Consider the following 20,777-nt stretch of genomic DNA (forward strand, 5'->3'; position numbering starts at 1 on the left):
GCTGTTTACTGCTGTTTGTCGCAGAGAAAGTTTGAGTTTTCAACCTAAAAGTGCAGGTTTTGCTTTTTCATCGCCTCCGGCGGGTGAAGAAGCTTCGGGACGCGGAAGAGCCTTAGCAGGCTGAGTTTACCCAGTCAGAGGGGGCTGCTTTTGCGTTTGAGAAGGCATTGCAGGTGAAGATGTCTACAGAGATGGACTTGGAGTTCCAGGCGATTATGGACCGGAAGGTGCCTGTCCTACCGGCTCTTCCTACAGATCAGAAGCTCGACGGCGACAACTACCGCATTTGGCGCGTTATGATGTTGGCCATTCTGGAGTCCTATGATTTGGCGGAGTTGGTACAGGAAGATATTGACCGGCCTTCGGTAAGAGATGAGTCCAAACTCTCTTCCGATGCTCGTGCGGAGTTGGCCAGGGCCCAGTCTCATTGGGACAAACTAAATGCCAGGATTCGATCCTTTCTCTTTCTATCATGCACTACAGCCGTGATTGCTCACATCGAGCACTTGACGGTGGCTCGTGAGATATGGCTGGAGCTTGATCAAATGTACAATCGGATGACCCTGATGAAGAGGGTTTCTTTGGAGGTACAGATGCGGACCTTGTCTGTCAATAAGTCTTCTTCGCTAAGGGAACACATTAACAAGCTAAGGCAGCTACAGATGCAGGTTCAGAATGCGGGGAAGCCGATCTCCTCCGAAGACATGGCGATTACACTCTTGTCCCCGTTGCCGCCACGATTCGGTACATTCTACTCTGCCCTTATTGCTTCGGGGCGAGAGTCTACTCTTCGGTGGGAGGAGTTGGTTCCTATGGTCTTGGACCAAGAGGAACAGTTAAAGGGACAGAATGCTTCCAAGACGGAGACGTTGACAGGTCAAGCCTCTCAGAAGAAGGGGAAGGACCAAAAGAAGAAGAAGGGGGATAACAAGTCCAAGAAGGACAAGGAGAAGGACAAGGACAAAGACTCCACATGCCATATTTGTGGAAAGACTGGCCATTGGAAGAAGGATTGCCCTGATAAAGACTCGAAGGACACCAAGAAGAAGGAAACCAAGGATTCTGGAGCGGTGGCTGCACCCTCATCAGCTGCATTTCTTCACTTAGTTGTCATTGAGGACGCTTCACCGAATGCTTCTGATGCTGCGATGGCGGCTTCCCAATCTCGAGAGTGGATTATTGATAGTGGTGCCTCACGGCACATGACTCCTTCATCAGATGGTGTTGCCCAGCTGCGACCTTCGCGTGGGCAGGTTCTCATTGGAGACAGCTCTTCAGTTTCTATTGCAGGTCGGGGTAAGATGCAGCTTATTCCGGATGGACGAGGTGGCACCCATACTTCAGAGGTTTTGCATGTACCAGGCTTGGGGTACCATCTCCTTTCAGTCCATAAGATTTGTTCCCTTGGTCTTCTGGTGGAGTTTGACAGTTCTACAGTGCGAGTCCTTGATCGTGAATCGAGGAAGGTTCTATCATCTGGATATGAGGAGAACGGCATTTACAAACTGAAGTCTTCCACTGCCCTCTCTACTCTTCTTCTTACCTCACAGTCACAGTCTGAATTATGGCATGCTAGGTTTGGTCACCTGAACTATGACTATCTTCGGAAGGCGTCACGGGGACAGCTTGTTCGAGGGTTGCCGGATATAGTGGTGAGCCAGCAGCCATGTGTCTCCTGCATAAGGGGGAAGCAGCATAGGGATGTCATTCCCCACACCGCTTCGCGGCGGTCTACTTCACTGATGGAGTTAGTATCTACGGATCTATGTGGCCCTATGAGGAATGAGTCTCTGCGTGGGAGCTCGTACTTCATGCTGATCGTGGATGACTATAGCAGGATGACGTGGGCCTACTTTTTGGCACTAAAATCAGAAGCTTTCTCGCACTTCAAGGATTGGCTTCTCTTTGAGGAGAACCGATCAGGCCGGAAGTTGAAGACCTTGCGATCCGACAAGGGAGGTGAATTTGTCTCTAATGAATTTGCTCGGTTTTGTGCAGATAGAGGAATTCACCAGGAGTTTGCCAATACGAATACTCCACAAGAAAATGGTATTCTCGAACGGAAGAACCGTAGTGTGATCGAGATGGCGCGCACCATGATGGAGCACCGACAGGCCCCCCAGGTTCTGTGGGCCGAGGCTGTGGCTACTGCAGTCCACATCCTTAACCGATCTCCTACTTCGGCCGTGGAAGGGATGACTCCATTTGAGGCGTATTTTGGGTCAAAGCCAGATGTTTCTTACTTTCGGGTCTTTGGGTGTGATGCTATGTTCACATCCCCAAAGCTCACCGTGACAAATTCGAAGCGGCTTCCCGCAAACAGGTATTTGTTGGCTACAGCTCCCAGTCCCAAGGCTACCGACTCTATGATCCCGTTAAGCGGGATGTATATACTAGCCGTGATGTGCGGTTTGTGGAGGTTCCGGCTTCTTCAACGGGTGAGGAGCATCCCGTTCTTGGAGATCCAGGGGAGAGTTTGGCTCCTTCTACAGTTCCACTGGAGCCTGTGCCGTTTGATTATGATTCTGTTTCTGACACAGAGTCTACTGTTCCACCGGATCCTTCTGAGGAGTTACCACCGGTGGACATTCCAGAGTCTTCTACTGATGGAGAACGACGAGGGGAGGTTCGGCCTCCTCCTCGCTGGGCCCGTGACACACTCCGTGATTCAGGGATCGAGGGGGTTCCTGAGGAGTGGGGACCGCAGGATGGTCCGCGGCGGTCACGGAGGCACCAGGCGCATTCTTCGGAGCTTGTGTGCTCCAATTATTGTTTGATGTCCCGAGTTATGCAGGATCGAGAGCCCACCTCCGTGAAGGAGGCTTTACAGTCCGCCCCATGGAAGAAAGCTATGGAAGCTGAGTTGGAGGCTATTGAGAGAAATGGCACTTGGTCACTTGTGCCACGCCCCCCGAAGAAGAAGGTGATTGGAGTCAAGTGGGTCTTCAAGACCAAATATCTCAGTGATGGTACTTTGGATAAGCACAAGGCTCGCCTTGTTGCTAAGGGTTTTGCCCAGAGCCCAGGGATTGACTGTCATGACACCTTTGCCCCTACAGCTCGAATGGCAACCATTAGAGCTGTTCTTGCTTTGGCTGGCCATAGGAGATGGCCTGTTTATCAGCTAGATGTGAAGTCGGCCTTCCTGAATGGTGATTTGAAGGAGGAGATCTACGTTGAGCAGCCTCCTGGCTTTGATTCTTCAGATGGGAAAGTCTACAGGTTGAAGAAGGCCCTGTATGGTCTCAAGCAGGCCCCGCGAGCTTGGAACGAGAAGATTGATTCGTTCCTCCAGACTCAGTTGGGATATCGGCGGTCCAAGGCCGATCCGCAGCTGTATGTTCACACTTCCGAGGATGGTTGTGTGCTGTTTGTATTATATGTTGATGATTTGATTGTCACAGGTGATGATGCACAGCAGGTCCAGGAGACAAAGTCAGCTTTACATCGGACGTTCGAGATGACGGATTTAGGGCTACTCCATTTCTTTTTAGGCCATGAGATTTATCAGTCTCAGAGGGGGATCTTTCTCTCCCAACAGAGATATGTACAGGAGCTCTTGGTGTCTTTTGAGATGGAAGATTGTCGGGCCCTCTCTACTCCTATGGATCCGAACTGGAAGGCCACTTTCCACTCAGCTTCTCCTTTGGCGGATGCTTCCCGCTATCGACAGTTGATAGGGTCTTTGATATGGCTTCTCAACACCAGGGTTGATCTATGTTTTGCTGTTGGGCTCTTGGCAAGGTTCATGAGTGAACCTAAGACGGTGCATTGGCAGGCTGCTCAGAGGATACTTCGGTATCTGAGGGGGACGTCTGATTTGGGGATTCATTACCCCGCAGGGACAGATGGGTCAGATCTTGTACTTGCAGGTTGGAGCGACTCGGATTGGGCCGGTGACGTGGACCACAGGCGGTCTACAACAGGTTACTGCTTTACTTTGGGTGCAGGTGTTATTTCTTGGAGTAGCAAGAAGCAGCCCACGGTAGCCCTTTCGTCTACTGAGGCGGAGTATCGGGCCGCGTCTTCCACCACATGCGAGGTTGTGTGGCTTCGGAGACTGTTGGAGGAGCTTGGGTGCCCCCAGACTCGTCCTACATTGCTGCGATGTGACAATGAGAGTTGCATTGCCTTGGTGAGGAATCCTGTTTTTCATGCCCGGACGAAGCACATTGAGATCCAGTACCACTTCATCCGAGAAAAGCTTTTGGATGAGACCATCACTGTGGAGTATTGCAAGACGGAGGATAATCTTGCGGATTTGTTTACGAAGGCGCTTCCTCAGGCTCTACTTCGGCAACATTCCAGATCCCTCAGGCTTCTGCCCTGTCCAGGCTCTGAGAGGGGGTGTCAGAGATCATAGCCTGGTTTCAGGCAGGCAGCAGCTGCACAGTCCAGCTGCACAGTCGGACTGTGCAGTCGGACTGCCACGTGGCAGTCCGACTGCCTGCAGCTGATTTTTATCAGGCTGCGCCCTATTTTGGCGCCCCATCCTAGGCAGATTTTCGCCTATTTATTGCTGACGTTTTCAGCAGTCTGGCATTCATTCTCTGTCGCAGATTACAGACCGGTGCCGTGCAGATCTCTGTCTCTGTTCGCAGATTTCAGACAGCAGACAGTGCAGACTGCAGCAGACTTCGAGGTGGACAGCAGGTCGCATTGTCGAGGTGGAGACACGCAGTCCAGCGCACTGCGCCCGTGTATATCTTTGTATTCAGCATTCTTTATACAGCAGATCTTCAGTGTACACTGTCTCTTTCTCTCCCTTCTCTCTCTGCGTTCTCTCACTCTCAGTCCTACGCTTCCGCACCGCTGCACTCTGACACTTCTACCATCTCTGCCAGCTGATCAGGAGGTTCACAAGCTGCTGCCACCCTTCTCAGATGCTGTGGACACTAATTCACTACTTAGTACTGCCACAGCCTGCATTCTATTGATGTTCATGGCCAGCCTGTTGTCGTCATCATTCCTCCTATTAAGGTTATCAATATTAGATATGTCAATAGTTATGTATGGCATTCATAGTTTAACTACATATTTGTAGGATATTTATTTATAATTATATTATAGTTATAATCATATTCATACATAATATAAATATATTACATATGATTGTTGATATTTTATTGTCAAATTATAATTACATATCAAATATGATATGATTCTTATGGTCATTAGTATGAAGTACATTAATAATATATATAAGTACAATAATATAGTATAATAAAGTAATTATGATTTCGTATAATATATTAATATGAAATATTTTATTGAATTATAATGGCACATGATATATGCTATTATTATGCATGTAAAATGACCGATCATGGAGCTGCCATCTCGGCCAGCAAACCTGCATTTATACTGCCTGAAGTCTCCTACGACATCCTGCTGCTTGGAGGACTACATTTCACTCAAAGTGGTACTGCTGCATGTTATTTTCCATCTTGTTTTGCATGACACCTTGTATTACCCCTTGCATCTCCCATGCATTGGCATTGGAAGGAATGAAAAACATTGTGTAAGCATACTCCCCTTTTATCTCATCAAAAAGTGGCGGACTTGGATCCACCATATTTGTAGCAATTATCATTGGTAGTCTCACTTGGCAGTTCCATGGCAGGTTTACCCCCATCATCACCTCATCTACCTCCTTGTGTACCTCTTCTACACCTCTACACCAAGACCCTTGCCACACAATGGTTTGTTATGGGGGAAAGAAAAGAAAAAGAAAAACCTAAGATCCATTAACTTGGGCTACTAAAAAGAAGATAACCATTGCATTGTGATCATGGTAGGCCCTTGGGCAGCCCATCACCACACCCTTAGTCCAATGCCTCCATCTCTCTAATGTGGGACTTTTTGGGTAAAAAGAGGGTGAAGTGACTCTCTCTCCATCTCGGGACATTTCAGGGCCTAAGAGAGGGTGTTGAGCCACTAAAATTAAGGCATGCATTAATGCCTAATATAATTACCAAAAACAAGAGGCTTTACTTTGTAGCAATGGAACAAATGCCCAAAAATCCTCTGTAAAAGAGGATTTTGTGGGCATCCCACATGCCTCCTTGATCATTCCTAACAACCATCCTTCATCCTCTTGTTGCCCACACCCACCCAAAGGTCATCACCAACTTAAAGGAAGTTTTTCCAACCTATCTGTTCAATATTTCATTGCCTAGCCTGCCCACTACATTGCCAGCCCTCCTGCGTTGGGGGTAAAGGCGCCTGTGCCTAACTGCCTGTGCTTGATGAGGGAGAAGCTCTTCTAGTGAGCTTTCATTGCCCTATAGTTGCAGAACAGATCACGGCCTGTGCGTGGAGATCCAAACGTACGACAGAGACATGCACAAATTTCAACTAGCGAGCTGCAATATTCGAAATGCTGGTGCATAGAGTGGCTAATTTCCTGCTATTATATGCCAGGGTGAAGTAACCTAAGCATGGGAAGAGATGTCTAGAAGGAAGCTTGTGAAGATTCAACATGGATGAAGAGATTTAAGTGCTCAAACGGAGGTGGGTGTAACCTGGCTATGGCAGCCATGAAAGCATTACACTGGCAGTACTTGCATACCTGTACACTACAAGTGGTGGGCGGCCATCACTGTCACTTCATTCTTTATTCTTTCAATGACATTTGAATAAGGGAAGGCCAGTCACACATTGTGATTGTTCAAGTTCCTATATCCTATGTATCTTGCTCTTGCTCTCTTGCTTCTTCCACCATAGCTCTTGCTTTCGCTTGCATGCTTCCACTCAAGGCTTCTCCCTTCAACTGGTATCACTGCCCTTGCACTCGGGAGCTTCCTCAACATTTGCTTCAGCCCGTGACAATACCTCTAGCAGTTCACTCATAACAGCCATGGTTTCTTAACCCGGAGGTATGCATTGAGTTCTATCTTCAACCCAGCTTGTTCTCACCTGTTGAGGCTTGCTCTCGGCATCAAATACACATCTTTGAGCTTCAGAAAACTCTCCATAGTGGGCAGCAATAGTAGAAAAACCCTCAGCCCCATCAGCATGGACTGCACCTGTTTTTTCGCAGCACTTCCCCTGCTTTATAGCAGCCTACTTTCACGTGTCCCTTCACTTGGACACTTGGCCAATCACTTAGCAACTTCCCTGGGCATCTTTGGTTGCATTGGAGTACACTACACTTTTGAGCAGCATTTGCTCTGACATTGGCTGAATGTTCAAACAGCTTGCTGTTTACAGATCTAGACAGCACGTAACCCATTCTCACCCACTTCTATGATGCTCCTGGTGCTTGGTTTTAATGCCCGGATGATTATCTAATGCTTGGGAGTCTCTTGCGGATTGGATTGGGCTTGAATAGCTCAGTTTTAACAGAGATTTACTGTTGTACACAATTTTGGACAGCAAGCTTTGACAGGGAAAACTTTATGCCTATCATGTATTGATGCCATTCGGCTATGCCACATGCTTATCTGATGCTAGGATCATTGGAGGATGCTTACCCAATGTCTTGTGATGTTTTTTTAGTTGATCTTGAGCTCCGTTTGGGTTGTGTAAGGTCAGCCATTGCTGGTTATTGCAGACAATTTGCTGTAATACCTCTGGAACAGCCTCTCTCAAAGTTTTGGAGCTCTACTGATGATCACATGCCTATGCATTAGTACTGAGTCATTCGAGGATGTATTGGCATGCTTTTGGGATCCATTCGAGCTCTCACTGACTTGATTTTGACAGTTATTCATGTCTATTGCAGGTCCATACTTCTTGGGCACTTCAGTAGTTGTTCTGATGTATGACATGATTCTACATGTCTTGATATGCTAATCGGATGCTATTGAACTGTGATTTGACCTTGGTTACATGTATTGGAGCATTGGATTTATACTTTGGTTGCTTTCGTACTCTTACATAAGGGCTTGAGGATTATTGAGGCCTTATACTTTGGTTGCTTTCGTACTCTTACATAAGGGCTTGAGGATTATTGAGGCCTTATGCTCCCAGATATATGCCACATGTATCTTGGATGCTTGAATGCTACACCTCTAATGTATTGAGCTTCTTCTGCTCATTTCTTGATATGTATTGGATGCAGTTACCCTACAGTGGGCTAATTTGATCTCTTACTGAAACCAATCTTCCTTCTTGGAAAGGGTGGTAATTCCATGATTAAGCACTTAATTACAACATTTGGCAAATAAACATAAATTGATATGCACAATTTACCTTAAAAATCTTGGACATTAGACACCCTGTTTGCCCCAAAACTAGCACCCCTTTTGGTATTTCTTTAACTTTGATTGCTAATGGAATGAGTACAGGCTGAGATTGCACAATCTCCTTAGCTGATCCAAAAGCCCCTGGCTGTAATAAGAATCAACAAGAGATTTAGGCCATTTGTCCCTTGACCTTTCACCCAAGATTTGTACAACTAGAACCACAAATTGGTCAAATGCTACCCCAATTTATAATGAATGGGCTAGCATTTGAATTCCCTAACAATTACACAAAGTTCAAGTGCTAAACTCAGTGTATGATGCCTTCTCCTATTGGCATGCATCCCAAGGTGGCTATCAAACCCTAATCTCTGCAAAAATTTAGGGTTTATAACAGAGATCTCTCTGCTGTCCACCAAATTTGGCTGAGATCTATGATCCAATGGCTGAGAAATGCTGAGAATGACCGAGCACAAGCTAGAGAAGGTGAGAGAATGCCAAAAGATAGAGAAGTTTCCTATTTTCGCACAAGAAAAGCCTGATATCTAGCTGCTGACTGTACTAGAGAGTATTTAGTGCTATCGCTAGCTACTCAAGAGGCCCCAAATTGTTGTCACTAGCTACTAGGAAAAAAAGAACTGTTGTATCCTGCTCCAGTTTGGCCTTCTCTTGCCCTTGGCTACCTCAAAAGGTCTTCCAATGGCTGCAAATCAGACCAACAGCATCTCCTTCCTCTCTCTTGCAAGCTAAATGAACTGAATTCCCCTCTCCAGTCCCAAAAACGTTTTTTCAGTCTTGCATGGGCATTTTTGCCAAGTGGCAGCCTTTCAAATCCATTTTTCAGCATTATTCAGCTATTTAATTATTTTTTAAAATTAAATAATTTTCGAATTTAATTTCGACCCTTTTGGCCCTGCCCAAAATTAAATGTATCCATTCATAATTAAATTGGCTAGGCCATTTGCAACTTGGAGTGGTCCCTAACCTCTATTAACCCTTAGACTAGCATTAATTAATTAATTAATGCTAGTCCCTAGTGTCACCACTAACACATTGGACAAATAGTTGTCCTAGGGTCAAAACTAACACCAACTGACCCCCAAATCCCAACTGGTATAACTTATCACAACTTTTTCCTTTGACACCCATTGCATCCTCAGGGTCCTTGGCTGGTTATCATGAAATAACTGCCATGTGCATCACATGTGCTAAACAACCTTGCACACTTGATTAATAACTGAAATCGAATGTTATCGACAAGATTAAAGCATCTCAAAATTTCACATCCTTGTGACACTTACTTTGGACCTGGAAATTATGTTTGCCAGTGTGTCATCAATGATATTTATATGCTTCTAGGTTATGTATTGAGTTTTGCTCAATGGGTTATGTATTTGGCAATTCTCCTCTTTACCATGAGATCTCCTACATACATGATGTCTATGTCCACTGCATGTATGGTTACTGACACACTACAGTTGTGACAACCTTCACTGCCGATTGTTCCTACTCTTTCTTTCTTAGATACTCACAGTTGGTTCTTAGCATACTGCTGCAATTTATTACAACAGCCTGTCATCTCAATTTTATGAATTCTATCTATGGATAGTCACTTGGATTTGACTGTTACTTGATTACAGTTTGTGGAAAGCTAACCATTTTGGCAATTCCTCTTGCTTAGCCCTTGTTTTGTTGGGGGTAAAGGCACCTGTGCCTAGCTGCCCGTGTATTAGTTACACTCCCAGTAACAGCACACCTGTACACTGCAGGTGGCAAACACCCATCACTATCACTTCATTCTTTATTCTTTCAGTGACATTTAAATAAGGGAAGGCCGGCCGCACATTGTGATTGTTGGAGTTCCCACATCCAGTGTGTGTTTCTCTCTCTTGCTCTTGCTCCTTCCACCATAGCTCTTGCTTCCATTTATGGCTCATTCCCTTCAACTAGTATCAAAGCCATCTTCACTGAGAGCTTGGACCCAAACCGGCATTGCTTCAACTTCCATTCGAATACCTACAACAAGGTTTCTCCATTGGCAGCCATAGCTTCAACCTTCGAGGTTCATATTGATCTTCCATTGCTCCAGTACTCTTCAAGACCTATTGAGGCTTCAAGTGTGGATTCTTTGACACCTATCGGAGCTTGGGTTGCAGCTCATTTGTCACAGCATTGAGGGCAGCAAGTAAAAACGTTTTTCCCTGTGAGCTTCCAACACTTGTGCCTCTTCAACCACACCTCCATTGGATTTAAACTTAAAGGACCTTATCCCAAGCCTTCTTGAGAAGGCATTGCTCATTGTCAAAGTGAGAATTTGGTTCAATTGGTTCAGCAGCCCCTCAGCCCAGGTCTGCAGTGTTTGTGCTTGATGTTGTCCTAATGTCCCTGATTACCATCTACACCTCCTACTCATAATTTGTAGCGAGTGAATGCTTCTAACACTTGGTTAGTACTCTTGGGCATCGGGTCACGGGCTTCCGTTATTGTATGCATTGACTTTGAGCTCCTAAGCTTCAGTTCACCGGTGTATACAGCAGTCGTTTACTGTAATTTATCTGGGGCAACACACTTATTAGTGTTTTGGAGCTTGTATTGATGCTTACTGATGCTCATTTGATGCTGCCACACTGGTAGATGTTCGGTTGTCACTTGGAGATGCTTTGTGGGCCGCATTGAGCTCATTTTTTGGATCAGTTTTTGCAGAGGTTGTTTCATTGCTGGCATAAGAAGGCAACACACTATTCTATCAGTGATATTGTATGCCTACTGCCATTGGATGCTTCCCGAGCACTTTAGATGCTACACTTGTGTATACCATTGATGTGACATGCTTGGTTGTGCTCATAACATGCTATTGAGTTGAGATTGGAGCTTGGTTTTATTGACATTGGCTGTCATTCACTATTATGGATGCTACTATCCTCCTTTAAGGGATTCAAAAAGTGTATGAACTGATGATAATTTCCCAATTACACAAATATTTTAGTTGCTATCATCAGCTGATCTTTAAGATGGTCATCAAATTCCTCTTGCTCTTGCTCTTGCTGGTCATCAACTTCTGAAGGCCTAGAAGGACCCAACTCTTGTCTGATTCCCTCATTCTCAGCCAAGGCATACCTAAAATAATATCACTGGATTGTAATGGTACAACTAGAAAATTCTTTCTTTCAGTATATTCATCAATTTGAATTTCTAGATCATGCACCTATTGTGTTCCATTATACCTTGTGCCTAAGAATGCTACTTTAATGCAATAATGCGTAGGAGCAGTTTGTAATTTCAATTCTTTCACTAACTTTGCAGAAATAAAATCATGTGTACTACCATCATCATGCAAAATGATATTTTCTTTTCCATGTACTAAACACTTCATTGTCAACAAAGAATGTGGAGTTGGCATACCTGGTAAAGTATCCGAAGGAGTAGTAATGTCATCTTCATCTTCCGTGAAGTCAGGCATTTCTTCATGTTCTTCCTTACTACCCATACTTCGTACCTTGTCCAAGATCAAGCATTGCATTTTCCCCAACACTTTGTGAATTTTCAAATTGAGAGGCATCATCCTTGCTTGATCCCATCTCAATATCTAAAGACATTCTTGGTGTAATGCTCAGCTGAATATAATCTGAGCACTAGGGCAAAGCTTTTGACCTTCAATCAAGTGCCTCCGGCCCACCAATTCAAGGGAATTGATGGTATCCCGACGATGGAACCATGAAAACAACCTTCCTCCTCGAATAGGGTGGTAAAAAACCTGATTAAGCAGTAAGTATAGTAACAATAAAATTCACATAAACTGAAAATTACACTACCAAATTAATCTTGCACATTGGACACCCTATTGGCCCCAAAACTGGTACCCCTTTCAGTATTTATTTATCTTATATTGCAAATGGAAGGAGTACGATTGAGATCCTCTAATCTCCTCCACTAATCCAAGTGCCTCTTGCTGTCAAAACTTACCAGCAAGCCTCCAAACCAAGTTACCCCTTGGTTTGCTCGGGGATTGGCTTCACCTTACTCCTTCAAAGACAAATTCAACCCCAAATCTGATATTGGCTGGCTGGCCTCTTGAATCTCTCTAAAATTCCTCAATTTCAGCTATTGGAATTCAAGTATTAGGCCCCCAATTCTAAGCAAGCATCCCAAGGCGACTATCAAAACCCTAATTTTTGCCATAAATTAGGATTTACAGCAAAAATTGATTGAAACCTCTTCCTTTGATAGCCCAAACTGCTGGAAAATGCTGAGATAACTTGAGAAATGACTAGGGAATGAGAGAGACTGCTATAGAGAGAGAAATTTCAAAGTTTCATCACAAGAAACACTAAAAAACTGCTATTGCCCCGCTCAAACAGCCATGGAACCTATCATATACAACTTAGGACCACCAGAAAGATTGTTGCCCCCTCCTGCATGCTGTCACCTGCACCAGAAGGACCTTGGGCTACTAACATCTGCCCCTGGACGGCTCCAAATTGCCCTCACTTGCTATAGGATTGATACCTGGTGGCTGCAAATCACGTCAATAGCCTCTCCTTGCTCTCTAACAACCTCCTCCTCTCTCACAATGGCTGGAATAGACTCCACCAGCACCTAAAAATATATTTTCCACTTGCATGGGCAAGTTTTGCTTGGTGACAGCCTTCTAATCCCATTTTCCAGCATTATCCAGCTTATTAAATTAATTTTCAATGTATTCTGAAGATTAATTTAATAATTATTCTAGTGCTCAAAAAATTAATTTTATCAACCAATAATTAAATTGGCTAGGCACATTTGTCTTCCAAGTATCCCTGAGCAGTTATTAGCCCTTAGACCGGTATTAATTAATTAATTAATGCCTAATCTCTAATGCTACCACCGACATTAGTGGCCAATAAATTGGTCTAGCCCAAAATCTGACACTAGATACCACCTAGTACCTATCAAACATAACTTATTATATAATAACTTTTGCATTTGCCACCTGCTACATTCTTAGGGTCCTTGGTCTGTTACCATGAAATAACTATCATGTGCATCACATGTGTTAAACAATCTTGCACATTTGATCAATATCTTAATCAAATGTTATCAGCAAGGTTAGAGCATCTTAAAATTTCACGTCCTCATGACACGGGTCCCATGCTTCCGGATGTTTGTCACATGGATCTGGCATGTTTAGATGCTACACACACAACATTTTGAGCGTCTTATGCTTATCTAGCATTCGACCTTTGTTCCAATGGAAGCCGCTACTTGACACTTGGATGTTACATAGAGCACTTGATATTTGCAGTTGAGCTTAAGTGTATTACAGTGAGACAATGGGACTCATTGTGACATGTACATGCTCTCTTGATATATATTGGATTGGATGCAATTAGCCTATCGTGGGCTAATTTGATCTCTTGACTTGGACCTAGCACTTATGTCTATCAAAGTGTTGTCAATGGTATTTATATGCTTCTCAGTTATGTATTGAGCTTTGCTCAATGGGTTATGCATCTAGGAGTTCTCTTCATTTACCCTTGAGAACTACCCTGTGCATGATGTCTATGCCTATTGCATGTATGGTTACTGACAAACTATAGTTGTGATAGTCTTCAATGCCGGTTGTTCCTGGCTTTTTCATCTTGATTACTCACAGTGGGTTGTTGACCTATTGCTGCAATTTATTACAGCAGCCTGTCAATTTTGACCTATGCATTCTTTATGAGGGTCGTCACTTGTAGTTGACAGTTTCTTGATTGTAGTTTGTGGACAGCTCATTACCTTGGCAATCTTTCTTGTTTACAGCTTGATTTAGCAGTGGTTTGGGGCTGGTTTGCAGGAAATTACAGCAGCTTGTTTTGCCCTTCTATGCACTTGCTTGGTCTCATTATGGCTGGTGTTTCTCAGGACAATGCTATCTTCAATATTGGAAAACTGGATGGAACCAACTATAGCTATTGGAACACACAGATATGGCAGGTTTTAGTGCAGAAATTGCAGGTTAGAGCACTAAAAAATAAGGGTGCTAGACCCGAAAACATTAATGCCGAGGATTGGGCTGAACTAGATAAGCTATGCAGGTCCATAATCATTTTATCACTCTCTCAGCAAGTTCACCACAATGTTGTGACTAAAAATCAGACTGCATATCAGCTTTGGACACAGATTAAGAATCTTTATAACAAGCAAAGTCCTGGATCTCAAATATATTGGCTGAAACAGTTAATGGACCTTCGCGTGAAGGAAGGGACATCTATGTCTACACATTTGAATGAGTTTCATTCCATCATCAGCCATCTAACTTCGTAGGAGATTGAGTTCAAGGATACTTTGCATCCGTTGTTTCTACTTGGTACATTACTTGAGTCGTGGAACACTTTCCATATAGCTTTATGTGCTAACACTTCAAAGGATGGGCTAAAAGTGCAGGATGTTAAGAGTGCCCTCTTGACAAAAAAGGTGCAAAAAATAATGTGGATGCTTCCCATACATCATATGCATTGGCCAGGGTAGACTCTCAAAGGTCTCAATCTAGGACACATGGACAGTCTCGTAGTAAGTCCTGTGGCCGTTAAGTCCAGTCTTACTTGTCATTATTGTGGGAAAGCAAATCATATTCAGCCACACTACCATAAAATGCGCAAAGACACATGCAAAGAAAAGGGTAAAGAGAAAGTGCAAGAGAAGAATAATGGTTGCAGCATTGTGCCTAACAAGCCTAACATCAAGATTCAAAAGATTAATGTGGTGCAACCAAACGTGTCTAATGATCTCATATTGGCAGCTTCTTCCTTGGATACTTCACAGTTGGCTGATACTTTGTCAAGATATACTCGGTATTGGTTGATAGATTCTAGGGCTTCTTTTCATGTGACCCCTCATAGAGAGTGGTTTCACTCCTATCCCAATATGACTGGATCTCTCTCTCTCTCTAGATAATGACATGGCATTGGAGATAGTTGGTATTGGTGATGTCCAGCTATAGTTTGGTTCAGGTAGTATGTTCACTCTTCATCATGTACATCATGTACCAGCTCTCACAAAGAGCCTTAGCTCTATTGGCACCTTGAATGATGCAGGTTATTTTCTCTTTTGGTGATTCCTCAAAGAAGATTACCCGTAGGAATCTTGTTATTGCACGTGGTGCCAAGTCTAGTACCCTCTATCCCTTGCTTGTATCTCGGTCACTTAACATGTTATCGCAGTAGCTACAGTTCTAGATGTCTCTTTTGCATCGTCGCCTTGGACACGTCTTTTTAGGGCTCGATATGTGTAACCAATAAGGACTGGGGTTTGTATGGTGGTGTTGGAATGTCTAGATACATATCTCAGTAATTCAAAGGAGATTCATGTAAATTCAAACAATGAACAGTAGAATAGGTGAGATTCTAATCTATTGGTGGGTTGATTTGCATGCAATAGCCAGCAAAGGGGCAATTTGGGACTTGATGCTACTAGTCATTTAGCACCTGCATGCAAGTGTTCAAGACTCAATTTGTGTTTGCATGTACTTGTAATCCAAGGGCAATTTGGGGTTTGATGCGACTAGTCATTAGAGACCTAAATGCAAGTGTTCTTGACCCAATTTGTGCCCAGATGCATGTCAAATCAAGAGGTAAATTAAACTTGGTGGTTGCTAGTTACAAAGGACAGCTTATTATTCCAAATGTTCTTGGACGATTTGCTCGGTCAATTCTGAGCTGTACAGCACATGTTTTGCAATTAAGGTAAAAAGCCACCAGGGACACCAATGTTTTGGGACCAATCATGTGTCATCTTGTCTCAATTCCTTGAGGATGATCTAGCCCAAAGTGTTTAATTCTTTTATTTTCAATGTGTTATTTGTTTTATAATTTATTGACTATTGTAAATTGTCATATATCAGTGCATTTTAGGGTTCCACCAGCGTTCAATAAAAAGGAAGGATGGTTTCAATACTAATCCCTTGGCATAGACTCTGAGGGAGATTGCTTCAATAAAAATGTGGAAGACATCTCACAAGGTGTTCTCATCGCTTTGGATTGGCAAGCTTTTTGGATGGTTGCAAGATGCTCGCACAAAGTATACAACACCACATAGAACACTATATGTAGAACATTAAATAAGAGTGAATGAACTAGTATAAATCATACAATCAAGGGGTCTCGAAACCTTCATATCTGAAGGACCAGGAGAGGGATAACTAAGTCAGGTGTCAAAGTGTGTCATACTCAAGACGCATCCCGAAATGCAAAAGTATCAGTCCTCCGGAGTCTAAGTGGCAACTTTATAGAAACACCAGCTCTAATAAAATGTAAAGAAATGGCATAGCAAACACAAAGTGTACCATGACATGTACAACACTTTCTATAGAATGGGAAATGAGAATGAATGAATCATAATATGAACCATACAGTCAGGGATCTTCAAACTTCCATGTCTCAAGGACTCAGGCGGAGGTGACTGAGAGTGATGTCAGAGACTGTCACAACTCAAGATGGATCCTGAAACACAGCAGCAGCAGTCCTTCGGAGTCTAATACATGTCTAGCTGGCAGGTGACAGCAAAATGCGTGTCTGCCCAAACAGAGATGTGGATCAGATCACTAATATCAACAGCAGGTCATACAGCTCTAATGATGACATCAGCAGCTGGGCAGCCAGTTAGACAAAAAAACACTGCAGAACACCTCCAATCTGATGGAAAGTCACCTAATGCATTAACTGATGTCACCAACTGGGGCAGCCAGCGAATGATGAGAGCGCAACAATAGAACAGCTCCGGGCAGGAAGAAAACAGGTTGCCTGATGATATGGCAACAGGGAAGCCTCCTCCAACAGCAGGTCATACAGCTCTAATGATTACATCAGCAGCTGAACAGACAGTTAGACGAACAAACATAGCAGGACACCTCCAATCTGATGAAAAGCCGCCTAATGTATTAACTGATGTCACCAGCAGGGGCAGCCAGTGAATGATGAGAATGCAGCAATAGAACAGCTCTGGGCCGGAAGAAAACAGGTTGCCCGATGATGTGGCAACAGGGCAGCCTCCTCCAACAGCAAACCAACAGCAAAAGGCAGCAGTAGCAGCCCATCCATGCAGCAGGGACCTCTCTGAATGCTGAACAATGATGGGCATCAATTCGCTGAAGAAGTCATCCACTAATGGCAATGTCCTCCAACTGAACAGCAGGCTGATATGGACTGGAGCAATTGATGTCACCAGCAGGGGCAGCCAGTGAATGATGAGAACGCAGCAATAGAACAGCTCTGGGCAGGAAGAAAACAGGTTGCCCGATGATGTGGCAACAGGGCAGCCTCCTCCAACAGCAAAACAATGGCAAAAGGCAGCAGTAGCAGCCCGTCCACGCAAGCAGGGACCTCTCTGAATGCTGAACAATGATGAGCATCAATTCGCTGGAGAAGTCATCCACTAATGGCGATGTCCTCTAACTGAACAGCAGGCTGATATGGACAGGAGCAGCAGCAGCTCCAGATGGGGTGCGGGCAGCAATGTGACGTAGAAGGCTGATGGCTGAGGCTAAAGTGTGATAATAATCATGGATGAAGGGATGCCTGCATTAACTGACTCTATTTATTTATAGAGGATTTTGGTGCATTTGTCCTAGTGTTCAAAAATAAGCCTCTCTTTTTTTTGCTAATCAGCATTAATTACTTTATGGGGCTGTTTTAAGAAGACATGATTAGAAATTACTGCATTGTAACTTATGGTTAGTGCAAACCCTAATATTAGTGGCTCAACAGCAAATCCCCGTATGATCTTCAACATGGCAATACAATCATCTCTACATCCCAACACATCACATTTGCCAAAAAGACCATTAGAGATATTTCGAAACTTCTTTCCAATCCATAAGGGCACAGAGTAATATATAGACATCCAGGAATTCTATTCTTGGCATAACCAGACAATATCTCCCAAAATGTAAGCTACCATTCACTGAAGGACCACTTGACAACCAAGACACGTGAGCACCCACTTGATAAGTCTTTTGCTATTTCCTCATCTACTTGAAAAGCACACATGAATGTAATCCTTATGTCCTATGGGCTCTCTTTCAAAAACTTCCTATGAAAGGAACAAAAAACAAAAAACTTCCTATGGGCTCTCTTTCAAAGAAGTGCTGATTTTGCTGCTAATACCATCTGTAATCATTTGAGTTCCATAATATTTATCCTGGCTACAAATTCGCACGTGATAGAAATTCCATATTGCTGTGAAATAAAACAGATGTTACCCCAGTGAGTAGAACAGCTTCATCAGCCTGATTGGGAGCAGAAATGAAAGCAATTGAAGCAACAGGTTGTCCATCATGTGGAATAAAAACAGCAACTGGATTGGTCATGCCATCTTGCCAAACACGCACCTATAAGGTCAACCAGGTCTACTTAACATCAATCAACCTTTGCAAAGATCAAGAGCAGTGTCAAGCAGAGCCAGACAAATCAGCATCACTAACCGTCCCATCTTTAGATGCTGACGCAATACAAAGTATGTCTCTTGATAACACAGATAAATCTGTCACATCGTCATCATGCATGCCTAATAACTGCACCCCAGTCATCAAGTTTGTGATGTGACAATTTATAAAACTGTCTGCTGAAAACCTGACAGAGGCAGCTTTAAGCCTTATCTCATTTAAATCTAGTTTCAGTATGTATTTGCTTATGCAAACCAGTAGACACTCCTGCAGTGACAAAGGAGATGAGAGTTAGCAGAACACCAGAAAAGACAGCTCACCTCATTGCACAAGTTCAAAAGGTTGAACTTTTTCTATGGAGCTGGAGCAAAGTAACGAAAATATTGCAAACAAGGAAAAGGTTTTATACCTGAGAATGGGGATGCCAACACACACGAGGATGAATGTCCTTCCATTCTCCCTCAAACTGTATGCCTAACAAAATAAGCTCTGAAAGTTGACATTTACCATCTACATCAAGATCGTCCAAAATTCTCCAGACAAAAAGGCGTCCATCTGAACTGGTGCTGCACCAAGATTAAAATCCTGTTGAATATTCTGGTGCAACAACAACAGTAAAATCGTGTTGAATAATCCTAAACCCTGTAGCTTGGCTTATATCAGCCTTTTCATTGTCATAGACACTTCACAGTCCTCCTAGCATGAGTCTTCTCCATTGATGAACTGCGTTGAGAATTCTTATTGATATGAGAGATTTTACCTAGCTACCAGGTGTACGCTTTCCCCGAAAAAACTGATGTCTGTCACTTTCTACAGCCAACAAAACACTTGAAACAAGTTAAATTGCAAAACTCGGCAACACTTCCATCATACAATGGCATCTTACTGCAATTTTATGGACGAATAGTGAACAGAGGTGATTTACCACCTGTGAATGACCTTGGAAAAGACCCCATGCAACCACGTTTCTGCTCAGTATGCGGATAGAACCAGGGCGAAGACAATAGCAGATATACCTTCGATTTACAGCAATCTGTCGTCCAGCAACAAGTGCAGGGTCCCAGCCGTAAACGGATATAGGGAGAACTTCTAAATTCTGCGAAGAGTCGCTAGGGAGCTGTTTATCTACATCGTATACTGAATGTGTTCCTGAAAGAAATTGGCCTTTCAGCGTTTTACGGCAGATATCCCTCGCAGCAGGTGGAGGACTGGCAAGCATTGAAGGGGAAACTGGTCTCGCTGAAGGGGAGAACCCCGGTTGAGTATCATCGTCATCCTGCGTCTCCGCGGAAGGATGCTGAGACTGCCACAGCTGCGGTTGAGGTCTCATGACGAGACTTCGGAGGGATGGAGGAGGGGAAAGGGCCGGGAGGAGGCCTTTGGTCAATAATCCGAGACATCTACCATACCTGCCTGCTACTGCTCTTGTACGAGGTTCGCGTCAAGAGTAAGGAATACTGACCGGTTTGTTTATTAGTTTATATCATGATCGTTCTAATAAGCATTCGCACGCATGGGATGGGTGGTCAACACAAATCTCTTTCATCGCGGTGTTGCTCGCCACGTCAACCTTAGTGTGCAGAGTCCGGAGAAAAACATATTGCTTCGCAGGCTAAGTTTTAGACAATTTACAAGATCACGATTCACCATAGCGCATATATTGATTCTCTCTTCTCCTCGTGGTTGATTTGACGGTGGGTAGGGTAGGTAAAGGCCTCAAATTTGTCGGTTGCCCTACTTTTCTTTTCGAAGGGAGTCCCCTTTTTCTTTGTAAGAAGTTGGAAGGGTTAATTACCTTTCCTTTGAATAGTAATACATCTGTGACCGCTTTTGAGAAGGATAAAACCCCCTTCGAAGGGACCCAAGTATTTGCTTCGAAACTTCCCAGTTTGAATCCATAAGGTTCCAAACGCAAGGGTTGGGCATTCATGTAACACCTTTAAGATGCAAGTGATGGCATAAAAGCATCTCAAGATTGTTCGTCCATACAGGGAACGCCCTCTTCCTCTTTTCCCTTAACTATGTATCCATAGTGGATTATGTGATTCATATAATTAGCGCTAAGAAAGTTGGTATGGAATCAATTAGTGGAGAGGTTATACACTATGGAAATTGCTCCAGCAATCTTAGCCAACTCTACCATCAACATGGGAACTTGGAAGGACATGCATGTAATTTATACTAGAGATTGG

The 20,777-nt window shown here is 43.7% G+C and overlaps 1 protein-coding gene across 9 annotated transcripts in view; it reads right to left on the reverse strand.

Moving 5' to 3' along the window:
- The window catches only part of LOC148025193 (varicose-related protein-like), a 162,914-nt gene extending 142,801 nt beyond the window's left edge, over positions 1-20,113 (reverse strand). For 4 of the 9 annotated variants that reach the window (XM_087694986.1, XM_087694981.1, XM_087694985.1 and 1 more), the window contains exons 1-5: positions 19,514-20,109; positions 19,346-19,395; positions 18,995-19,151; positions 18,625-18,852; positions 18,403-18,531 (exon numbers count right to left, since the gene is read on the reverse strand). In XM_087694986.1, the coding sequence (XP_087551112.1) occupies positions 18,403-18,531; positions 18,625-18,852; positions 18,995-19,151; positions 19,346-19,395; positions 19,514-19,915 (966 nt within the window). In that variant the 5' untranslated portion in view covers positions 19,916-20,109. Of the gene's footprint in view, positions 1-18,402; positions 18,532-18,624; positions 18,853-18,994; positions 19,183-19,345; positions 19,396-19,513 lie in introns of those variants that run through there. The other 5 variants (XM_087694982.1, XM_087694983.1, XM_087694979.1 and 2 more) reach the window with 4 other exon arrangements.
- Between the last annotated feature and the right edge of the window lie 664 nt (positions 20,114-20,777).

The sequence above is a fragment of the Lygodium microphyllum genome, chromosome 15 (genome assembly GCF_053477565.2).
Source record: "Lygodium microphyllum isolate KBCC chromosome 15, Lygodium_microphyllum_v1.1.10, whole genome shotgun sequence".
Lineage (NCBI taxonomy): Eukaryota > Viridiplantae > Streptophyta > Polypodiopsida > Schizaeales > Lygodiaceae > Lygodium > Lygodium microphyllum.